Source organism: Macaca nemestrina, chromosome 14, assembly GCF_043159975.1.
Source record: "Macaca nemestrina isolate mMacNem1 chromosome 14, mMacNem.hap1, whole genome shotgun sequence".
Classification (NCBI taxonomy): domain Eukaryota; kingdom Metazoa; phylum Chordata; class Mammalia; order Primates; family Cercopithecidae; genus Macaca; species Macaca nemestrina.
Window position 1 is genome coordinate 109,424,158 of NC_092138.1, and position 19,699 is coordinate 109,443,856.

A 19,699-nucleotide genomic window follows, 5' to 3' on the forward strand; every position below is an offset into this window, starting at 1 on the left:
CAGCGTTAGAATAGAACTGACAGGTCATCAGTAATCCTTAGCCTAGGATACAAAGCGAAATCACCTGTACAACTTAAAAAACTCATCATGGTAGAACCTCACACCTAAGGTTCTGATTTGATGGGTGTAGGGTAGGGCCTGGGTATCTGTGTTTTTCAGAAGTTCCTCAAGTGATTCTGATGCATAGCCACTCCTGAGAACCGCGGAGTTGTCCTCGGTCCACGGACTAGCAGGGTGTACATTCAGAAAAATCTTATTGGCTTAAAAGCCACCCTTTTTGCTGAGTAATATAGAATTGTGTGGAATGTTAAAGACATTTTTTTTTTAATTTGAGACAGGGTTTCGCTCTGTGGCCCAGGCTGGAGTGCAATGATGCGATCTCGGCTCACCACAACTTCCACCTCCCGGGTTCAAATGATTCTCCTGCCTCAGCCTCTCAAGTAGCTGGGATTACAAGTGCCCACCTCCATGCCCAGCTAATTTAGTAGAGACAGAGTTTTACCATGTTGGCCAGGCTGGTCTCAAACTCCTGACCTCGGGTGATCCACCCACCTCAGGCTCCCAAAGTGCTGGGATTACAGGCCGTGAGCCACCACGCCCAGCCCGGAATGTTAGGGAATATTAAAGAGATTTTTTAAAAATTAATAAATCAAAACATGGTTGATTGAGCTCTTACTCATGTAGTAGACTGTACTGGGTACCATCAAGGATAAAAGGTATCCAGAAAGCCATCCCTGTTTTCTTAGGGAAAACAGTCTGCCTTGGGAGTGAAAAAAATTTAGTCATAATTTAGGTGATGGTTTATCAGAATAATGTCAACCAAACTTTTGTCTTGTAGTTATAACCAATTTAGCTTTGAAACTTACAAACACAGCCGTCACTAATAGTGTGCCCGTCATGTGTGAAGCTGAGATTGAAGTAGTTGGGTATGCCAGGGATGGGTGACAAGGGAAAAGGCTGAAGAGGCAGGTTAGAATTCTATCCAGGAGGCAGCAGGGAGCCAGTAGAACCTTTAAGCAGGAAGCATCATGTTCAAATTTGCTTTTAGGTAAATAGTAAGAGGAGGATTGATTGGAACATGAACAATTTTTGCTTGCATATCTTTAAAATACGGTTAGCTTTTAAAATAAGGTTATTGACTCTCGGCTTACCCCAAATATAGAGAGTTGTGAATTCCCATATCTTTTGTTTTGATGTAATTTTTAAAATAGTATTTACACCCAGCCTCAACCTCAGACAGAACTCAGGCAAAAATGGGTATGTTAGGTTAAACTGTAAGCGTCTTTAAGCAATCCAGGTTTATTACAAGTGATACTTTACAGCAAATTTTAAAACAAACTAGAATTATAAATATGTGAGTACCCGTGTGCTCTTATGACTTCGCTCACACAGGTTATTATTCCTAATCCTTCTTTAAGCCTTAGTCTTATCCCCCACACTAACTCTGCTTCCCAGATACTGAGCCCCCAAACCCACAGAGCCAGCTCTGTGACACTTCTTTCTGCCTCTTGCTACTGAGCCAGTTCCCTCAGCAGAGCTCATCTCTGCTCAGTCATCCCTGTCTGATTTCTCTAGAAGAGGAAAAGAAAAAAAAAAAAAAAAGATATAGCAGCATTCTGCCTATTTATATCACAAAACTCTGTGCCTGTTTTTACCAAACAAAAGGTACTTTTATGCTTTCCTATATTTGTGTTTTGGCTCTTTTCCCCTTAACGAAAGAAACCATTTGTGAACTTTCCCCTTGTCCTCTGTGTGTGTGAGTGTGCATGTGTGTGTGAATTTGCACATGTGTGTGAGGCTCGAGACGCAGGGTGAAGGCTGTCATCACATTTCTGTAGATTTCTCTTAGGAACAGTTGAGCAACAGGCTTTAGGTAGAGAGGAAAGAGTTCTTAAAAATGGTAGGAGCCAGAGAGTACACAGAAAGTAAACCAATTGTGTTATAAAGAAGGCATCTTTCCACAAAGAGGGAAGGTGGCTGGTGCTGTTTTTAAATGTTATTTGTCTGTTTCTGGCTGCAGTGTAGTGACATTTTCCTTGACCAAAATCCAGGAGCAATGTGTGATTAAGCTAGCTTTAAATGGATAGAGAAATCAGAGTATCTGTGTGTTTCTTCCCACTCCTACCCATCAAGTTTGTTTCCCAGTAGTTGTGATATGTTTCCTAAATGACCAGGTATTTTATAAAAACCGGTAGAACTTAATTTGATTTTTAAAACATTTCTAGGTTTAAAAAGTGTATGTAAAATCACTCTCCCAAATCTCATATATATGGGAAAAAATCAGTGTCAGCCTCAAACTAATGATTAGAATCATGCATACATCAAAAGCAATGCCAGTAGGACTGTATTAAGAAACACCATTACTAGCCAAAATTATACCTTCTGGGCTAAAATTACACACTAGAAAGCAGCAAAAAGGGGACTTCCAATGCTCACAAATTCAGGAACAAGAATATTTTAAAAATCTGAATCATGTTAAATGGGACATTGGCAAACCAGGGCAAATTGCAAGACTCTTCGCTTCTGAACAAACGTAATCCAAAATAAAGAAACTGCAACATAAATGTAACCTGACAGCCTATGACATCCCTCCTGCCTCTACAGCTGAGTGTTGAGACTCTAGCCCTGAGCTCAACCGGAACTCCTGTTGCAAGGCTCTGATTCCTTCAGCCTAGCCCACTGAGGAGCAGCCTGTATTACCAGGCCAGGGACTGGTTGCAAAACATCCCAGTCCTAATGCTTGCAGGGCTAGTGGCAATTGAGAAGCTGAGAGGTGTGACCCTTCTTATTCACCACAGTTAGCATGGAAGGAGCACTAGCCTGGGTGTTAAAAGGACTGGGCATGAAATTCAGAGCTGACACTTACAGGCCACATGACCTTAACTGGAGATCCAATTCCTCCATCTTTGATTCAGGAACAATTAAACTGCACCCCCCATAGAGAGAGAGAGAGAGAGAGAGAGAGAGAGATACACCTACTGATGTACCCATAAAAACTAAAAATAAAAAAATTAATAAAAACCACAAGGTGTTGAGAAAGATCATGGAAAGAGAGAATTTTGTAATGACATATACAGTGACATGCAAACATAAAGTCCCAATGTAAAAAACATATAACATAATTTTATTTTTTCCCAGAATTCAGAAATAATACAGCCAGGCGTGGTGGCTTACGCTTGTAATCCCAGCACTTTGGGAGGCTGAGGCAGGAGGATCACTTGAGCCCAGGAGTTGGAGACCAGTCTGGGCAATATAGTGGAACCCCATCTCTACAAATAATACAAAAAAAATAGCTGGGTATGATAGTACACGCCCATAGTCCCAGCTACTTGGGAAGCTGAGGTGGGGGGATTGCTTGAGTTCGGGAGGTCAAGGCCTCAATGAGCCAAGGTTGCACCACTGTGCTCCAGCCTGGGGGACAGAGCCAGACCCTGTCTCTTTAAAAAAACAAAAAAAGAATAAAATAATAAAGATGGCTGAGTTCTGAATGAAAGAGGCTTTCTGTTAAATAAAATGGAGGTTTGTGTGCCTCTTACAGTTCTTTCAGAATTGCCACATCTCCAGTTGATACAGCTCTTCCCCAGAGAGTCCTGGGCCAGAAGGAGGGTGAGGGTCCCTCCAGCCTCCCTGCCTCCATCCTGACCCTCGTTGCCTCTGCACTGTCCCCATGACTCACCTGGGCCATTCCTTCCCCCTCCGCTCAGCCACAGAGTCCCTGTCAGAGCCTTGGCTTTGGTGTCCGCTTATCAACCAGAATCTACTTTTTCAGAAGTTCTGGAAAAGATGGGACTTGCCTGTAGTAAGTTTACAAACTTTTATATGGGGCGACTGAGAATGAAAAGGAAAGTACTTTAAGGTTGATTAAATCTCTGTTGTGTACCAGGTCTTCTACACACACTGACAGTGATCTTCACAGGGGTTAAGACCGATGTTATCCTTGGACCATGGAGAAGGAAGCAGAGACCCAAATAGATTAAATGACTTGTGCCCAAACACAGTTAAGAATGCGACAGCAGGGATTCAAAGGATTGTTTAGGTTTACTGCTCCATGCTGCTCTTACGAGATGGTATTACAGGGGAAAAAGATCCAAGACTCTTGGCACCCACCTTTGTCATAGTTGTTGGTTCCTCCCCACCCAAAGCTCCTATAACCAACTTTTAAAATTATTTTCAAAATGTCAGTGTGAGAAAACTGAAGCTTGGCTTTCACAGCAAGTGAAAATGAAATAATTACTGTCATGCCTGGATGTAACTTTTAAAACTTTATTTGACAGGACTTGCTGGTTCTTGAAGAACAAGAGGTGAGTATTTCTATGGAAATATTTGCGCCTGCTCTGCCTCCGTGTTTGTAAATATACTTCTCCTTTCACTGTGAACCCAGACTCTGCTTTCAGCCAAACCTCCCTGTAGATTTGCACAGTGGTACACATTGCATGGAAAGACCTTACTGGCATGTGTTTTTAAGGTATATTTCAGAATTTTCTATGCATCTAGCTATAAAGCTATGAAAACAATCAAACTACTTAAATCTGCTTGGAAACATTTACTGTGTTAAGCTTATGATCAGGGTGAGTAATGAGTTTTTAATTTTCATTAAAGTAGGGTATTTGTGCTTTATTAGGATACTCTTAATATACAAAATGCTGAATTTATTTGCATGTTGCCATTCCCTGTTGCCGCCATTAAAAATATAAATATATTGGATTTTCTAAGTATGTAACTAACATAGGGAAATATCTAAAATATTATTAATAGGCAATAGAGTAAATAAATTATGGTTTATGTATCTTATCCCTCTCAGTAAATAGCAATATCTTTTGTCTTGTTGCTTAGGCCAAACTTGGAAAAATCCTTAATCCATGTCTTTCTCTCTTATCCTATATCTAAGCTATCAGCACATCCTGGTGACATCTCTTCATAAAATATCCCTAATCCAAACACTTCTCAACACTTCTACCACAACCACTCTGGTGTGGGGATACCACCTCATCCTCTCTTGCCTGGGCCCTGCAGAGTCTCCTAACTCTTCTCCTGGCTTCCACTCTCCCCCTCTCTTCTGGTTTCCAGATAGTAGCCAATTGTCCTATTGAAACATGTAGAATCAGGTCATCTCTCTGCTCAAAACTCTAAAGGCTTCCTGTCCTGTTCAAAGGGAGGCCCTAGATCCTGACCTTGGCCTGCTGGAGCCTGCACGATCTGGCCCCTCTACCTCTCCAGTCGTCAGCTCCAGTGTTTACTGAAAAACACTGACCATACTGAATTCCTTATTCTTCCATCTCCTCAGAAAGAGCCTACAGTTCCCACTGCTGGGGATGCTTGTCCCCCAGATGTCCTCACTCAATCAGGACCTCTGCTCAGAGAGACCTTCCCTGACCACTCCGTGTAGAACAGTACACCTGCCTCTCACCCTTAGCTCCTTTGTTTTTTCTTACTGCTGGTATTTTCATTTGTGTGCTTATTATCTGTCTCCCCCATGAGAATAAAAGCACCATGAGAGCAGAGACTTCTTTAATTTTGTGTTCCAAGATCCTAGAACAGTAAAAATAGAAGGTATAGAGTAAACATTTGTTGGTTGAACAAGTGATTGATTGATTGATTGATTGAATGAATACATGATGAAATATTATGATGCCATTAGAAAAAATAAGGTAGTAACACAAAAGGATAAATGCTTGAGAGGATGGATACCCCATTCCCCATGATGTGATTATTACACGTTGCATGCCTGTATCAAAACATATCAAAAACCCATAAATATACTTACTAATATATAATACACTATGCACCCTCACAAAAAAGAGTGAGATAGAGTGCCATGGTGTGAATGCTTGTGTCCCCCCCAAAATTCGTATGTTAAAGCCTGACTACCGATGTGGTGGTATTAGAAGGTGGGGCCTTGGGAAGTGATTAGGTCATGAGCAGGGAGCCCTTATGAATGGGATTAGTGCCCTTATAAACAAGGGAGCTTGTTCGCCCTTTCACCTTGTGGGTATGTAGCAAAAAGGTGCCATCTGTGAACCCAGAATAGGTCCCGCCCCAGACACTGAATCTGCTACTGCCTTGATCTTGGACCTCCCAGCCTCCAGAACTGTGAGAAATAAATTTCTGTTGTTTTTAAGCCACCTAGTCTATGGTATTTTGTTATAGCAGCCCAAATAGACCAAGACATAGACCTTTACTTATTGGCATGGAAAGATTTCCACCACATAGTATTTACTGAAAAAAGCAACTTATGGGACATTATTTACATATAATCCCAATTATGTTTTTATAAACAGATATTTGTATGTATATTCATTCATTCATTCATTGAACACATACTTATTGAGCACCTACCATGCATGTACCATGCACTGTTTGAGGCATTGGGGATACATCAATGAGCAAGACAAGGTCCCTTCTTCTTGGAGCTCACAGTCTGGTGGGGTAAGACAAGCTACACAAGTAAACAAACAAACAGAAACATGGTAAGACCAGTAACCCCAAGAGCTGTGAAGAAAGTAATGCACAGTGATGGGGTGTGCGGTGAGGGGTAGGTTTTTTACATTGAACAGAGAAGGTTTCTCTGAGGCAGCGACACCTCAGCTGATTCTTGAACATGTAGATGTAAATACAAAGAAAGGGCTGAAAGGATGCACCCCAAATTGTTGGTGGGAGTTACTTTTGAGCAGGATAGTGGAACTGGGGTGGGATGCAGCAGAAAGCAGACAAAGGGAGATGCCTGCTTTTTTTATTTTTAAGAGAGGGTCTCGCTATATTGCCCAGGCTGACTTCCAACTCCTGGGTTCAAGCGATCCTCCCGCCTCAGCCTCCTGAGTAGCTGGAACTACAGGCTTATACCACCATGCCTGACTACATTTTTATCCATATTTTGTCCATCTTAGGTTCATGCTTGTTGCAGGAGAATTTATGGATTTCATGTGTAATTTGTAAAAGGCAAAAAGTTAAAATAATCACATTTCTGGTAAAAATTTTAAAAATAAAGAAATACACAAAAGATAAAAGGAAAAAATCACCTGCAGTCACAAAGACGACTGCTGTTAACATTTTGGTATATATGTTTGTTACATTTTATATAAAATTAGGATTATATATAGCTTTTATATGTCAAAATTACTCTGTTCATTAATCTACAGATACTTATTGAGCACCCACTGAGTGCATGCACATGCTTGTTGTAACAAACAAACAATAGAGAAAATGTACCGATAGGAAATGTGAACGCTCCCCCTGCCCTGACCTCACCACTTCCAGCCCCTGAAAGAACGCCTGTTCACTGTTCATTGCATCCTCCTCTGCTTTTTTTGAAACTCCCGTTTTGAAAAATAAGTTGTTGATCTCTTTATTTCTCAATTTTATTTCCTTATTAAGGGGATATTAGCTTGAGGCGACACTAGTCATTTGTCATGACCTCTTGAAGTGTGAACAATGGCCATGATCCTCCAGAGCTTCTCTGAGAGCTGTTTGGCGAGGCACTCTATTTAATCCTGCTGCTTCTCAACTGGTATAAATTGGGAGCATTTGGCCGGGCGCGGTGGCTCAAGCCTGTAATCCCGGCACTTTGGGAGGCCAAGACGGGCGGATCACAAGATCAGGAGATTGAGACCATCCTGGCTAACACGGTGAAACCCCATCTCTACTAAAAAAAAATACAAAAAAACTAGCCGGGCGCGGTGGCGGGCGCCTGTAGTCCCAGCTACTCGGGAGGCTGAGGCAGGAGAATGGCGTGAACCCGGGAGGCGGAGCTTGCAGTGAGCTGAGATCCGGCCACTGCACTCCAGCCTGGGTGACAGAGTGAGACTCCGTCTCAAAAAAAAAAAAAAAAATTGGGAGCATTTATCCCAATTCCAGCCTATTCTAGTGGTAAACTATTAGCTGCAAAGATGGGCAGGGAATCCAATAAAGAATACTAGTGAGGCTCCTGAATGGTTAGCACTTTGGTAAAATGATGTCAGTGTCCTGAAATCCATGTTTTGTTTGCTACATAGAGAGGCACCCTCATGAGAGAACACGGTATCCCAAGCTGTAATACACATGGAGAGAGGAGAGATGTGTAGGAACATGTGGAACCCTAGAAATACGGAGACATTGCCTAAACAAGAGTAACAAGGAAACAGGGGTGTCTCATTTTGAATAAGGCCATCATTTCTCAGTTCCAAAAAATTCTTCTGGAATCATTGAGACTTTAGTTTCCCCTCATAGTTTGTTTTTCTCAGAAGAACTAGAATTCATAGCATACTACTGATTGCCAAGAATGTGACTGCATGTTTGTTTGTAATCAGGTTGAGTTCTGTCTTGTAAAATTTAGAACTTAGAATATTTAAATTCCATCCAGGTAGAAATGACAGATGTGGCCTTATCTGTATGTTGAATGTTTGAGCAAGACTTACATCCTGAGAAAACCCAGTGCCTGTGGATTCCCTCCAGCAGCACCTTCCTCCAGGGACCCGGGTCTGGCCTTGAGACCTTAAGAGCTCTGAATAGCTGGTTAAAATATTATCTGTGACAGTCCACTTGCCCCGATCAAACTGTCCCCTCCTAAAATATGAAATAACTCATTATAAAGAGCCATACCTTGATTTCTGGAGATAGGTGAAAACTTTTACTCATGGACATAATTTGGGAAGTCCTGGACACCATATTACCTAAATGAGGCTCTAAAAGTAGGTTCAAGTACTTAACAAGTACTTCCAGTCTTTCTGGAATCTCCTCCACCTGAAGCAGGAGGAATTCATATAATTTATAATTTAAACTGGGACCCTTTGAGAGTAATTACTAACAACATCAGGACGACAGATAAAACAGATAACAGTCAGGGCTGTCTTGGCAAACTTGGACACATGATCTCCCTACCTTGAAGATCCTACACCCTTGGGTGCACAGGTACTAAAAAGACCCCCATCATGCAACCCTTGATGCCTTACAGGCTTTGCTGTTGTCTGACCCTAATAACTTGTGATGAAGACTTGACAAGACCTTGCAACACCAGTCTTTCTGGAGTCTCCCCCTGAAGCAGAAGAGGTCCTCAGCAGGGATGTGGCAGCATGGTGCCAGTCTCAGAGCAACCCTATAAAAGCTTGTAAAAGCATTGGCCAGTGATCAGGTGGTAGTAGGCCCCAGCTCTGCTTGTACATCTCAGTTTCACTCAAAACTTTTCAGAGAAGGTTATGCCATGATATTGGAAAGAATGCCGGATCAAAAGTCGGAAGACCCAAGTTCCAGCTCTGGTCTTACTGTTCACTTAGTTCCAGCCATGCGCAAGTCCCTGTCTTCCCTGAACTTCCCTGTCCTGTCTTAAAATAGGAGCATGGACTCAGTGGACTATAGGGTCCTTTCTGGCTTTAGCAGGCTGTCAGTTTATGGCTCATAGTTATGGTCGTTGACCTAGTCCTTCTGCTCTGACTTGCTAGCTGTCAGCTCAGCTGGACCTGATTCTGGGCCTACTGACAGCCTCTTGTTTTTTTCTCTAGTCCAGTGGTTCTCAACGTGGGGCCCCTTGGCCAGCAGTATCAGCATCACCTGGGAACTTGTTAGAAATGCAAATTATCAGGCCCTATCCCAAACCTCCTGAATTGAAAACTCCTGGGGTGGAACCCAGCAATCTTTATTTTGACAAGCCCTTCAGGTGATTCTGATGCCTAGTCAAGTTAGAGAACCACTACTGTAGTTCCTGCACTATTATTCTAAGAGGGTCATATGTCAGACCTCAAATTACTGTAGGAGCTTTTTAAGGGACCCTTGCGACATGTGGTTGCTGTCATCACTTCCAAAACAGAGAAAGAAAAGTGACAAGCTATAAAACCCTAAAGTGAATAGAGGTCCCTGAAAACGTTCTAAGAAATTTATCAAAAGCTAGTTTGTAAGGAAGCAGCGATCATTTGGAGACATCGTATGAAAAGTAAGTTGTTTCTGACAAAGTTTATTTCTTTTCTCATTTATTATGCATACAGTCCCTTATGTCATTAATATTTATTAAACTTTTCCAATGTACTGTGGTCAACACTGGGGATTCAATGGAAAGGAAAGAGTGTATGATTTCTCCTGCACAGGACTCAAGTTCTAGTGGCAGAAACAGACAGATACACAAGTTCAATAAAAGATTTACGGAGTGTAAATAGTGCTTCGAGGAGAATAAACAAGGTGCTCTGATGGAGAATAACAGCAGGAAGGAGGGTGGCTTTATATGGGGAGATCAGGAAAGGCGGCTCTGGAAATTGACACTTGAGCTGAAACCTGCATGATGGGAGAGAGCCGGTCATCCCCAGAACTGTGGAAGAGTTCCAGGTGGAGGGGTCAGTTTGGGAGTGTCCTCTCTCTTCCTGTATAGGAAACCACTGTTAGTGATGAGTATGCATCTCAGGTGTGTTGGGGACAGAAAAATGTTTGGATGCACAGCCTTAGAACTTGGATTTTCAGCCAGGCGCGGTGGCTCATGCCTGTAATCCCAGCACTTTAGGAGGCCAAGGCAGGCGGATCACCAGGTCAGGAGATCGAGACCATCCCGCCTAACACGGTGAAACCCCGCTTCTACTAAAAATACAAAAAATTAGCCAGGCGTGGTGGCAGGCACCTGTAGTCCCAGCTACTCCGGAGGCTGCGACAGGAGAATGGCGTGAACTCGGGAGGCGGAGCTTGCAAGGAGCCGAAGATCGCTCCATTGCACTCCAGCGTGGGCGACAAAGTGAGACTCTGTCTCAAAAAAAAAAAAAAAAGAACTTGGATTTTCAGATTCTTAATACTCCTAGATCCAGCTATCCTGAATCCTGGCAATTGCCTTGACTTCCTATCTCTGACCCGTTGGCCAGTGTGCTTTAAATATCTTTGTCCCTTGTCTACCCTTAATTGACCACCAAGAATTTCTCCATCTAGTGGTGGGTCAACCAATCTTGTAGAGGTTGATTCTCTTCCAACATTTTATTTTGTGTTTATTATGAAATACTTCAGGCGTACAAAAAAAAGTATAGAGAATAACATAATGAAGACCTATAAAACCACTACCGGCTGGGCATGGTGGCATACGCTTGTAATCCCAGCTACTCGGGAGGCTTAGGCAGGGGAATAGCTTGAACCAGGGAGGTGGAGGTTGCAGTGAGCCGAGATCACGCCACTGCACCCAGAGCGAGACTCCATCTCAAAAAAAAGAAAAAAAAAAAAAACACTACCCAATTTAAGGAAAAAAAAAACAAAACATTAAAAATACAATTGAGGGCCGGGCGCGGTGGCTCAAGCCTGTAATCCTAGCACTTTGGGAGGCCGAGACGGGCGGATCACGAGGTCAGGAGATCGAGACCATCCTGGCTAACCTGGTGAAACCCCCTCTCTACTAAAAAATACAAAAAACTAGCCGGGCGTGGTGGCGGCACCTGTAGTCCCAGCTACTCGGGAGGCTGAGGCAGGAGAATGGCGTAAACCCGGGAGGTGGAGCTTGCAGTGAGCTGAGATCCGGCCACTGTACTCAAGCCTGGGCGACAGAGCCAGTCCGTCTCAAAAAAAAAAAAAAAAACATATGATTGAGTCCCTGTTTACCACTCCCTGACCCTGTTCCTCTGTCTTCCTCCCTTCCCTGTGCTATTTATCATTTCCACCAGATCAGAATTAATTCAGTTTAAAGTTGGAGGTGATAGATTGCACATTTGTACCAGCTACTGCTTGCTTTTGGCCTGGGCTTGCTTTTTTTTTTTTTTTTTTTTTTTTTTTTTTTTTTTTGCACATCTGTTTTGTGACTTCTTCAGATTGAGTATCTTTAGGAATTGGGGAAAATGAGCTTTTAGTATAAATTGCCTATAATTTTCATTTCTGTTTCTAAAAGAGTCCACAATATATCAGCCTGAGATGATGTTAAGCTTTGAATTACAATGAACTCTTCTTCACTGACTGGGATTTGAACTGTTGCTCAGGGGTTGAATGGAAGACGGTGCCAGGCCTATGAGTTCCTGTGGCCATTTGTTGGAACCCTGTTTTGCCACAGAACAGAACTGGTATCCTAGAGATGCTGTTAGTAATGAAATTACAAACGAACTAATTCATAAAGGCATACAGTCTCTCATCTGTAAGCTATAAATACCTGTAAAAATGAAGGAATGATTGCTGTTAACATTGGTCAAAACCCAGGTGGATGGGAGGAAGGGATCCCCTGACTGTCCATCCTGGTGACTGCCATTGTGCTAAGTCACGAACAGCACGTCTCAGAGCTATTTATGCTGTGATGATAAAATTAACTGTAACACCTTTTGTTATTATCCTAAGGGCTCTGTGAATTTCAAGTTTGGGGTTCTTTTTGCCAAAGATGGGCAGCTCACTGATGATGAGATGTTCAGCAATGGTGAGTGATCTCCTCCTGCTCTCTGCTGCCAGAGACCCTGTCCTGCCTTGTTGCATTCTTGCCAGTTGGAGCTTGTCTGTTGAGTTGGAGTCTTAATACGAGGAGATAATTTTACACAATTTCAGCGTGAATTTTGTAGGGAGGTTGTTGCCCAGTTTCATTCATTTGGCAAATATTTATTGACCAGCTCGTTTGTACCCAGTCACTGTTTGCACTGGAGAGACAGAAGAGCACGTGGGATTTGGAGAATTTGGTTCCGCACAGACCCAAGAGCAGTGGAAGGTTTTTCTGTGATTTTGATGAGAGGAAGAATTATAAGATGGCGTCATCTTCCTAATATTTAACAGTTTTCTTGTTAAATACCTGCTTATTCTGAATGCAAGCAGTCATAACATTTTTGTTTTGCAATAGTAAGCACCTGTGGTCCCAGGCTGGCAGTAGTAAGCTGGGTTCATCTGATTCTGCAGTTTTCCTTTCCTTGGAGTCCTGGGAATTGTGGGACTTCCTCATGGTCCTCAGGAAGAAGGAAATGTGACTTCCCCATACTGTTTACCACGCCTGAATTGGCAGAGCCTGGTTAATTTTGCAGCGATTCCGGCGCATAGTTAGAAAATGAGGACTTGTTGATGCCCATACTTTCCTCATACTCTACCTCTTCCTGCAGAAATTGGAAGCGAGCCTTTTCAAAAATTTTTAAATCTTCTGGGTGACACAATCACTCTAAAGGGCTGGACAGGCTACCGTGGCGGTCTGGATACCAAAAGTAAGCCTGCCTCTTGATCTATTCTGTTGTAATTTGTATAATTTTTGTAAGTTAGCCTGACCCGTGTCTGAACTTATACCAGAGATGGGGGAAGGGATGGATGAGAGAAGACTGGAGGGAGGTGAGTGCCACACCCTGTTCAACATGGAGTCATAGACCTCTTTGGCACTTCCACTGAGCTTTGTAAAGCTAAATAAGCCCTCACAGCCCTGGACAGTGTGAGAAGTCCTGGTCTGCCCGTGAATATTACTGCTCAGCACCATCTGTGTGCCAGGACTCTGCTGGGCTCTGGGGATATAAAAGTGGATAAACCAACATAGGGTCTTCCTTTCTAGGAGCTTGCAGTCCCGGGCACATCCAGCAGATGTTATGCAGATAATTATCAAATGGTTTAGCACTAAGTACAGAAGACAACTAAGAAGAAAAAGTACAGAGTGCTGTGGGGCATTTTGCCTAATCTAGGGGATTAGGGAAGGCTTCTCTGAGCCTTTTTGTGACCAGAGGGAGGGGCGAGTCGGAGTACTTGGAGGGTCTCAAGGGGAGAAGAGAATTCCAAGCAGAGAGAACATCTGTGAAGACCTTGAGGCAGAAAAGAACATGGTGTGTTCTAAAAACTAAGAGAATTTGTTTATGGCTGGAGGGAATGAGGCACTGAGAATGATGCAATATGGCCTGGAGTAGGAGAGAGGGCGTGATCCTGAAGGGAGTTTTGAGGTTATATTAATAAGTCTGCCTTTTATTCTCTGTCATTAAGGGGTTTCAGGTAGGGGAGTGGTGAGATTAGATCTGTACCTTTGAGCAGACAGGGGAGGCAGAGGAGAAACCTGCTCTCAGAGGCTGTGGCAACAGTCCAAACAAGAGATAGGGTTGCCATGGGAGAGGGCTACAGGTCAGAAGGGAGACAGGGGGACTAATTCAAGAGCCATTTTCATGGTAGAATTAGCAAGTGGAGGATGAAAAAGGAGACAGTACTTGAAGACACTTCAGGGTTTCTGCCCTGGGTAGCTGGGTGGGGCTGGCACCGGCAGTGAGATTGGAAACACCTGAAAGGAAGCATTTTGAGGATGGGAGTCTGAGTCGGGGAAGGTAGGTAAGATTACAAGCTTAGGTTTGGAAGTTCTTTCCCCATCTCATTTTTGTGTAGCCTTGCTAGCTTTTCCCTTTATTTCTTTTTTTTTTTTTTTTTTTTCTTTATTTGATCTTCACAGTCAGTCCTTGAGGTAAGTCAGGCAGTGGGTGTGAGGCCCTTTTGGCCTAGTGGTGATAGGCTTCGAGTCCAGCTACCCTCACCCTCTGGGAGGCTCATCTTCCCACCAGCCCAGCATGGCATCACGGATTCTGAATTTGGGAGAGCTAAGTGTGCCCTAACTGACAGATGCAGGGATGGGAGATTGGGCCCCAGTTGTCAGGCTCCAGCTTCACTCGAACACACGTAGAGTACACACGGTGAATTCTTCAGTGCCTGCCACTCATACCCCCACTGCCAACCCTCACCCTCTCTGTTATGGTCATTACAACCATCCACTGAGCCCTTGATACAGCCAGGCATTCTGCTAAGCACTTTGCAAATATAATCTCATTGAGTCTCCCCAATATCCCTAGATACAACTTTTGTCCTCATTTTCAAATTAAGGAACTGAGGCTCAAAGAGAAGTGAGGTAACTTGTCAAAAGCCACATAGCCAATGACAAATTGAATCCAAGTCGGCCTAATTGTAAAGCCTTTGCTTTTAATCACAAACAATTCTGTCACAAATACCACTTCCTTTTGGTTTATGGACGTAATTGTTTGTGTCATCTTGTGTTAATTTCATCCTGTACCTCTCAGAGCAACTGCAAGGCAAGGAAGCTCAATACTCTCCTCTTTAGCCTGGACTTCTTATGACCTCCTCCATTCTGGGGCAAGGCGTGAATCAGACAGCAAGTGAGCTTAGGGAGAGAGGAAGAGGCCTTTCCATGTAGGGGCTGCATCAAGTGGAGGGTTGTTGCTTCCGTGCGGGTGGATAATCCGAATGATCTTCGAGAATGTCCTGTGTACAGTATTTCCCTAGTCTGCAAATGAAAATGCTTTCCTTTTGGCTCGAATCCTCTGTGCTCACTGAATGCATGTTTATATTTTGCAGATGATACCACAGGGATACATTCAGTTTATACTGTGTACCAAGGGCATGAGATCATGTTTCATGTTTCCACCATGTTGCCATATTCCAAAGAGAACAAGCAGCAGGTACATGTGAACATACAAACCATCAAATAGTGATGTGAATGTAGAGAGGGCACCGTTATGATTCCATAGAATTAGAGGCTATGCCGGTTAACATATGAGCTGAACTGCAGCTGCCAATTTAGGGGTGTTCCATAGAATTAGAGGCTATGCCGGTTGACATGAGCTGAACTGCAGCCGCCAATTTAGGGATGCTTTTGGCGGTCTATATTGGAACTTTCAACAAATCTTAGGAAGAGCTGTTCTCACTGGTGCTGTCACCTTAGAGAAATAAGGGATCAGAGATAATGTGCATGCGTGTTTATGTGTAAACATGTATAGGTATTTGTATGTGTGCGAGTGTGGTTTCATAGACTCTTTTTTGTCTCTCTTTTTTAAAATATCTTTGATTCAAACATTCTTCTATCCAACATGGACTCTTGAGAGACTATTTTGTATAGATGTTACCTCTTCTCTGTGCCTTCTCTCAGTGTGCCTTGTGTCTTGTCAAAATGAGACTATCCAGGACATATCATAAGTGGGTCCTGTGTGATGGTTGACAAGTATTGTTTTCAGGTCACTGCAGGAAGTTAACACTGAGTGTCTACATGGGCTGTACCAGGCTGGGAAAAACCTCTATCTAAGACACTCCTGACCCACCCCAGAGCTTGGCCACTGAGATAGGAACAGAGGAGATGGGTTGGAGAGCAAGGGCCTAGGCTGGCAAAACATGGGAGGCCTGAAGTCAAAGATATCTGAAGTTCAGGGCTCTGTCATAGTGGCTGTGGTTTGTTATGTTGGGTTATGGTTTTTTAACTCTGTGAATGTGCCATGTTTGAGAGTCTTTCTCAGTGATGTTATTTATGCTTACTACAGGTGGAAAGGAAACGCCACATTGGAAACGATATCGTCACCATTGTGTTCCAAGAAGGAGAGGAATCTTCTCCTGCCTTTAAGCCTTCCATGATCCGTTCCCACTTTACACGTATCCTAGGCCTTTGTAAATGCTCCAGTGTGGCAAGCTGTGGTTCAGCCCCATTGGACTTCCATGACGCTTAAACCAAATCTTGTCATGGACTTGTTTTGTCATGCTAGATTTAGACCCACTTTTGGGGAATTTTTCCTAAGCTTTGTGTGTAGTTCCGCCTTCCTCTCTCCTTCCATTTCAGTAGTAGATGGATTAATTCTCAGGGAATTCTTGACTCCTGAAATATGGTCTCTTTCCTCAGGTAGTCTATAAAATGAGGAAAACTTCCTGCTATTCTTCAGTCATAAATGATTTAGAAGAATTATAGGTAGTGAATTCTCTGAGAAATCTGCTTTAGGCATAAAAACTTGCAAGTTAAGATAAAAGGCCAAAATCATTTTCCTTGTGGATTTAAGCCCTGGTAATAGCTGTTGTATTACCATCTCTTGAAATTTGAGAAATGATAGAATTAATAGTATTTTTATCTGATTCCCCTAATCCCTGTTCAGCTCATATTGCTGGCAAAGTCCAGCAGTGGAGCTGAAGCTCCTGCAGTGTCTGAGCTCAGCTCTGCCAGACAGGCATGGGGCATGAGCTTGGCCCACCCAGCAGACACTCAGTTGTGGCCCTGTTACTCTGGGTCCCAGGCCATGACACCAAAACCCAAAGTTAGTGGCTCTACTAGTTGTACATAATAAGCAAAAGGCAACAAATCAGCATTTTCAGAATAAATTCTAGTCGAGTTACTCATTTCCCTGGAGGCTCCAAGTAAACATGTTTGGAGACAGGCCCACGGTGACTCATGGCATCTGGAGACTTGGACTCGTTCCTTGTGACATAAAAATAGAGGATGGAAGTAAGTGTTTAAAAGTTAACAGTTTCCAAACTTTCTTCCATGATGGTAGGGAAGCAAATGATATGCACTTGCACCTTGGTTATAATTTTCTTCCCTTTTCATCCCTGCTTTCTGAGTAGTATCTGCCCCTGTCCCCTGAGATTTAGGGCTAATATTTCCCCTTTCTAGAGGTGGTTCTTCTTGTATAACAGAAAACTTCTCCAACTTCACAGCAGAAGTGACGGTGAGGTGACTGTTCAGGTGATTGAGAGGTAGTCATTTTTTTTTAGAATTTCACTGAGTTACATGTTTTAGATTTGGGACTTGGCACATTTGTCCCTGAAAAGGGGCAAGCAGATGATTAAGGCAGATTCATTCCAGGGAGCCTAGAAATGGAGACACTAAGGAATTGATGGCTCCATAACCCTAGCTAAGGAAAGCAGGGGTTGGGAGATGGTGGGTGGAGGTGGAAGGGGAGGCAGAAGAGTGGGAGAAAGAAAGAAGCTGGATGGATTCTTTCCTACTATTTTAGACTCCACAAACCCAGCACAAGCTAAGTAGATTCTGCTCAGAATCTGCCACCAGCTACAACAGGCTTGTTTTGTTTTGTCTCCCAAACCCAAAAGGAGAGAAAGGGAAGGTATACAGCGGAAACATTTAAATTGCTTTCCCTTTCCAAATGTGTGAGATGAAATGTATTACTAATTTCCTATTGGGATCTTGTTTGTACTTCCAGGCAAGGGAACTGCTCTTTTTGCTTTGCCGACTGCTTAGTTGTTTAATAGCTATATTTCTATTGCTTTTCTGACAGCTTTGGAGATTTAACCCTTTTCCCCAAAGGATGCACATGCAAATGTTGAACCTACTCATGGTGCCCTCACATAAGTCTCCGTGGGCTATCTCTTGGAAAGAAGTATGGGTTCTTTCCCAACCTGAGAGTGATAGGTGCCCTTAGCACAGAAGCGCTGGTTGAGAATGACTCTGCACAAGGGATTTTCAGAGCACAAGCTGTCAGTTGTGAGCATCAGTGTTGTGATTCGTTCCCTTAACCATCACCACAGATATTTTTGCCTTAGTGAGGTACGATCAACAAAATGACAGTTACAGGTAGGTAATGACTTTGTCTCGATTGCTTGTTCTGATTCTCATGCTTGTTAATTTAGCATTGATTTTTATAAGACTCTTGATATACGTGTTTCTTGATTGATTTAATATGAGTGCCCTCACCTTACAAAACTTTCTTCAAGGCCACCGTCTCTTCAGGAAACATTTACTCCATCCGGTGTTGTTCCATGCAGGAGACCTAGGGGTCAGGGTTAGTTTGATATTTTATGGTACTTTACCATGGGAAGAGGTTTGATATATTTGGTCTTCATCCTTTCCTAGTCTACCTTCTTGCCTGCTTATCTTCTGTTCTCAAATATTAATCTGTTAAAAGGTATTATGTTGTAAAAAGAACCTGAACTTCGAGCCAAATATATTTGGGTTCGAATCCCAGCTCTATCATTTATTTGAGGCTTTGGAAAAAATGTTTTCTCTTCTTGGAGCCTCAGGCTTTCTGTGTAGAGTGAAGGTAATGACACTACCCTGGCAGGTGTAGTGACAGTCAGAGGCAATACTGTATCTTTTTTTTTTTTTTTTTTTTTGAGACGGAGTCTCGCTCCGTCGCCCAGGCTGGAGTGCAGTGGCCAGATCTCAGCTCACTGCAAGCTCCACCTCCTGGGTTCACGCCATTCTCCTGCCTCAGCCTCCTGAGCAGCTGGGACTACAGGCACCCGCCACCTCGCCCGGCTAGTTTTTTGTATTTTTTAGCAGGGACGGGGTTTCACCGGGTTAGCCAGGATGGTCTCGATCTCCTGACCCCGTGATCTACCCATCTTGGCCTCCCAAAGTGCTGGGATTACAGGCTTGAGCCACCGCGCCCGGCCAATACTGTATCTTAAAATACCAAATATGCTTCCTGGTATGCAGCAGGTGCTCAGTGATGGCCATTGCTGTTCTTCCTGGGTACCTGGCTTGATGGGTTGGACCATGAAGGATTCAGGAAGACCTGGTCTCTGCCCTCAAAGCACCTTGACTAAGCTAGAGGGGAAAGCGAGGAAGTGGCCTCGGCTCTGGCAGACCAGAGGAGGCACTCCTGGGCATGGAACAAATATTCCTGACACATCCTATATGCAGCTGGACAAATGGAAGGACAGAATAGTGGTGTATTGGTTCATTTTCATACTGCTGATAAAGATATACCCAAGACTGGGAAGAAAAAGAGGTTTAATTGTACTTACAGTTCCACATGGCTGGGGAGGCCTCAGAATCATGGCAGGAGGCGAAAGGCACTTCTTACCTGGTGGCAGCAAGAGAAAATGAGGAGGAAACAAAAGCAGAAACCCCGGATAAGCCCATCAGATCTCATGAGACTTATTCACTATCATGAGAATAGCACGGGAAAGACCAGCCCCCATAATTCAATTACCTCCCCCTGATCACCCCCCCATGACATGTGGGAATTCTGGGAGATACAATTCAAGTGAAGATTTGGGTGGGGACACAGCCAAACCATATCAAGTGATGATCTTTGAAGAAAAACCAACTAATTCTGTAATATTCTCTACA

General features: G+C 43.3%; 1 protein-coding gene and 1 long non-coding RNA gene across 11 annotated transcripts in view; one reads left to right on the top strand and one right to left on the bottom strand.

Moving 5' to 3' along the window:
- Positions 1-19,699, top strand: part of LOC105463942 (GTPase activating Rap/RanGAP domain like 3) — a 172,125-nt gene that overhangs the window by 97,556 nt on the left and 54,870 nt on the right. For all 10 annotated transcript variants that reach the window (XM_011711410.2, XM_011711413.3, XM_011711408.2 and 7 more), the window contains 6 exons: positions 4,275-4,301; positions 12,247-12,322; positions 12,987-13,085; positions 15,208-15,311; positions 16,164-16,272; positions 18,151-18,196. In XM_011711410.2, coding sequence (XP_011709712.1) covers positions 4,275-4,301; positions 12,247-12,322; positions 12,987-13,085; positions 15,208-15,311; positions 16,164-16,272; positions 18,151-18,196 — 461 coding nt within the window. The remainder of the gene's footprint in view (positions 1-4,274; positions 4,302-12,246; positions 12,323-12,986; positions 13,086-15,207; positions 15,312-16,163; positions 16,273-18,150; positions 18,197-19,699) is intronic.
- On the bottom strand, positions 3,523-19,431 carry LOC139358262 (uncharacterized). The gene is made up of 4 exons (XR_011613009.1): positions 19,372-19,431; positions 18,317-18,392; positions 6,337-6,436; positions 3,523-3,774 (listed from the first exon to the last, which is right to left on the bottom strand). It is a non-coding gene; the product is annotated as an uncharacterized lncRNA (long non-coding RNA).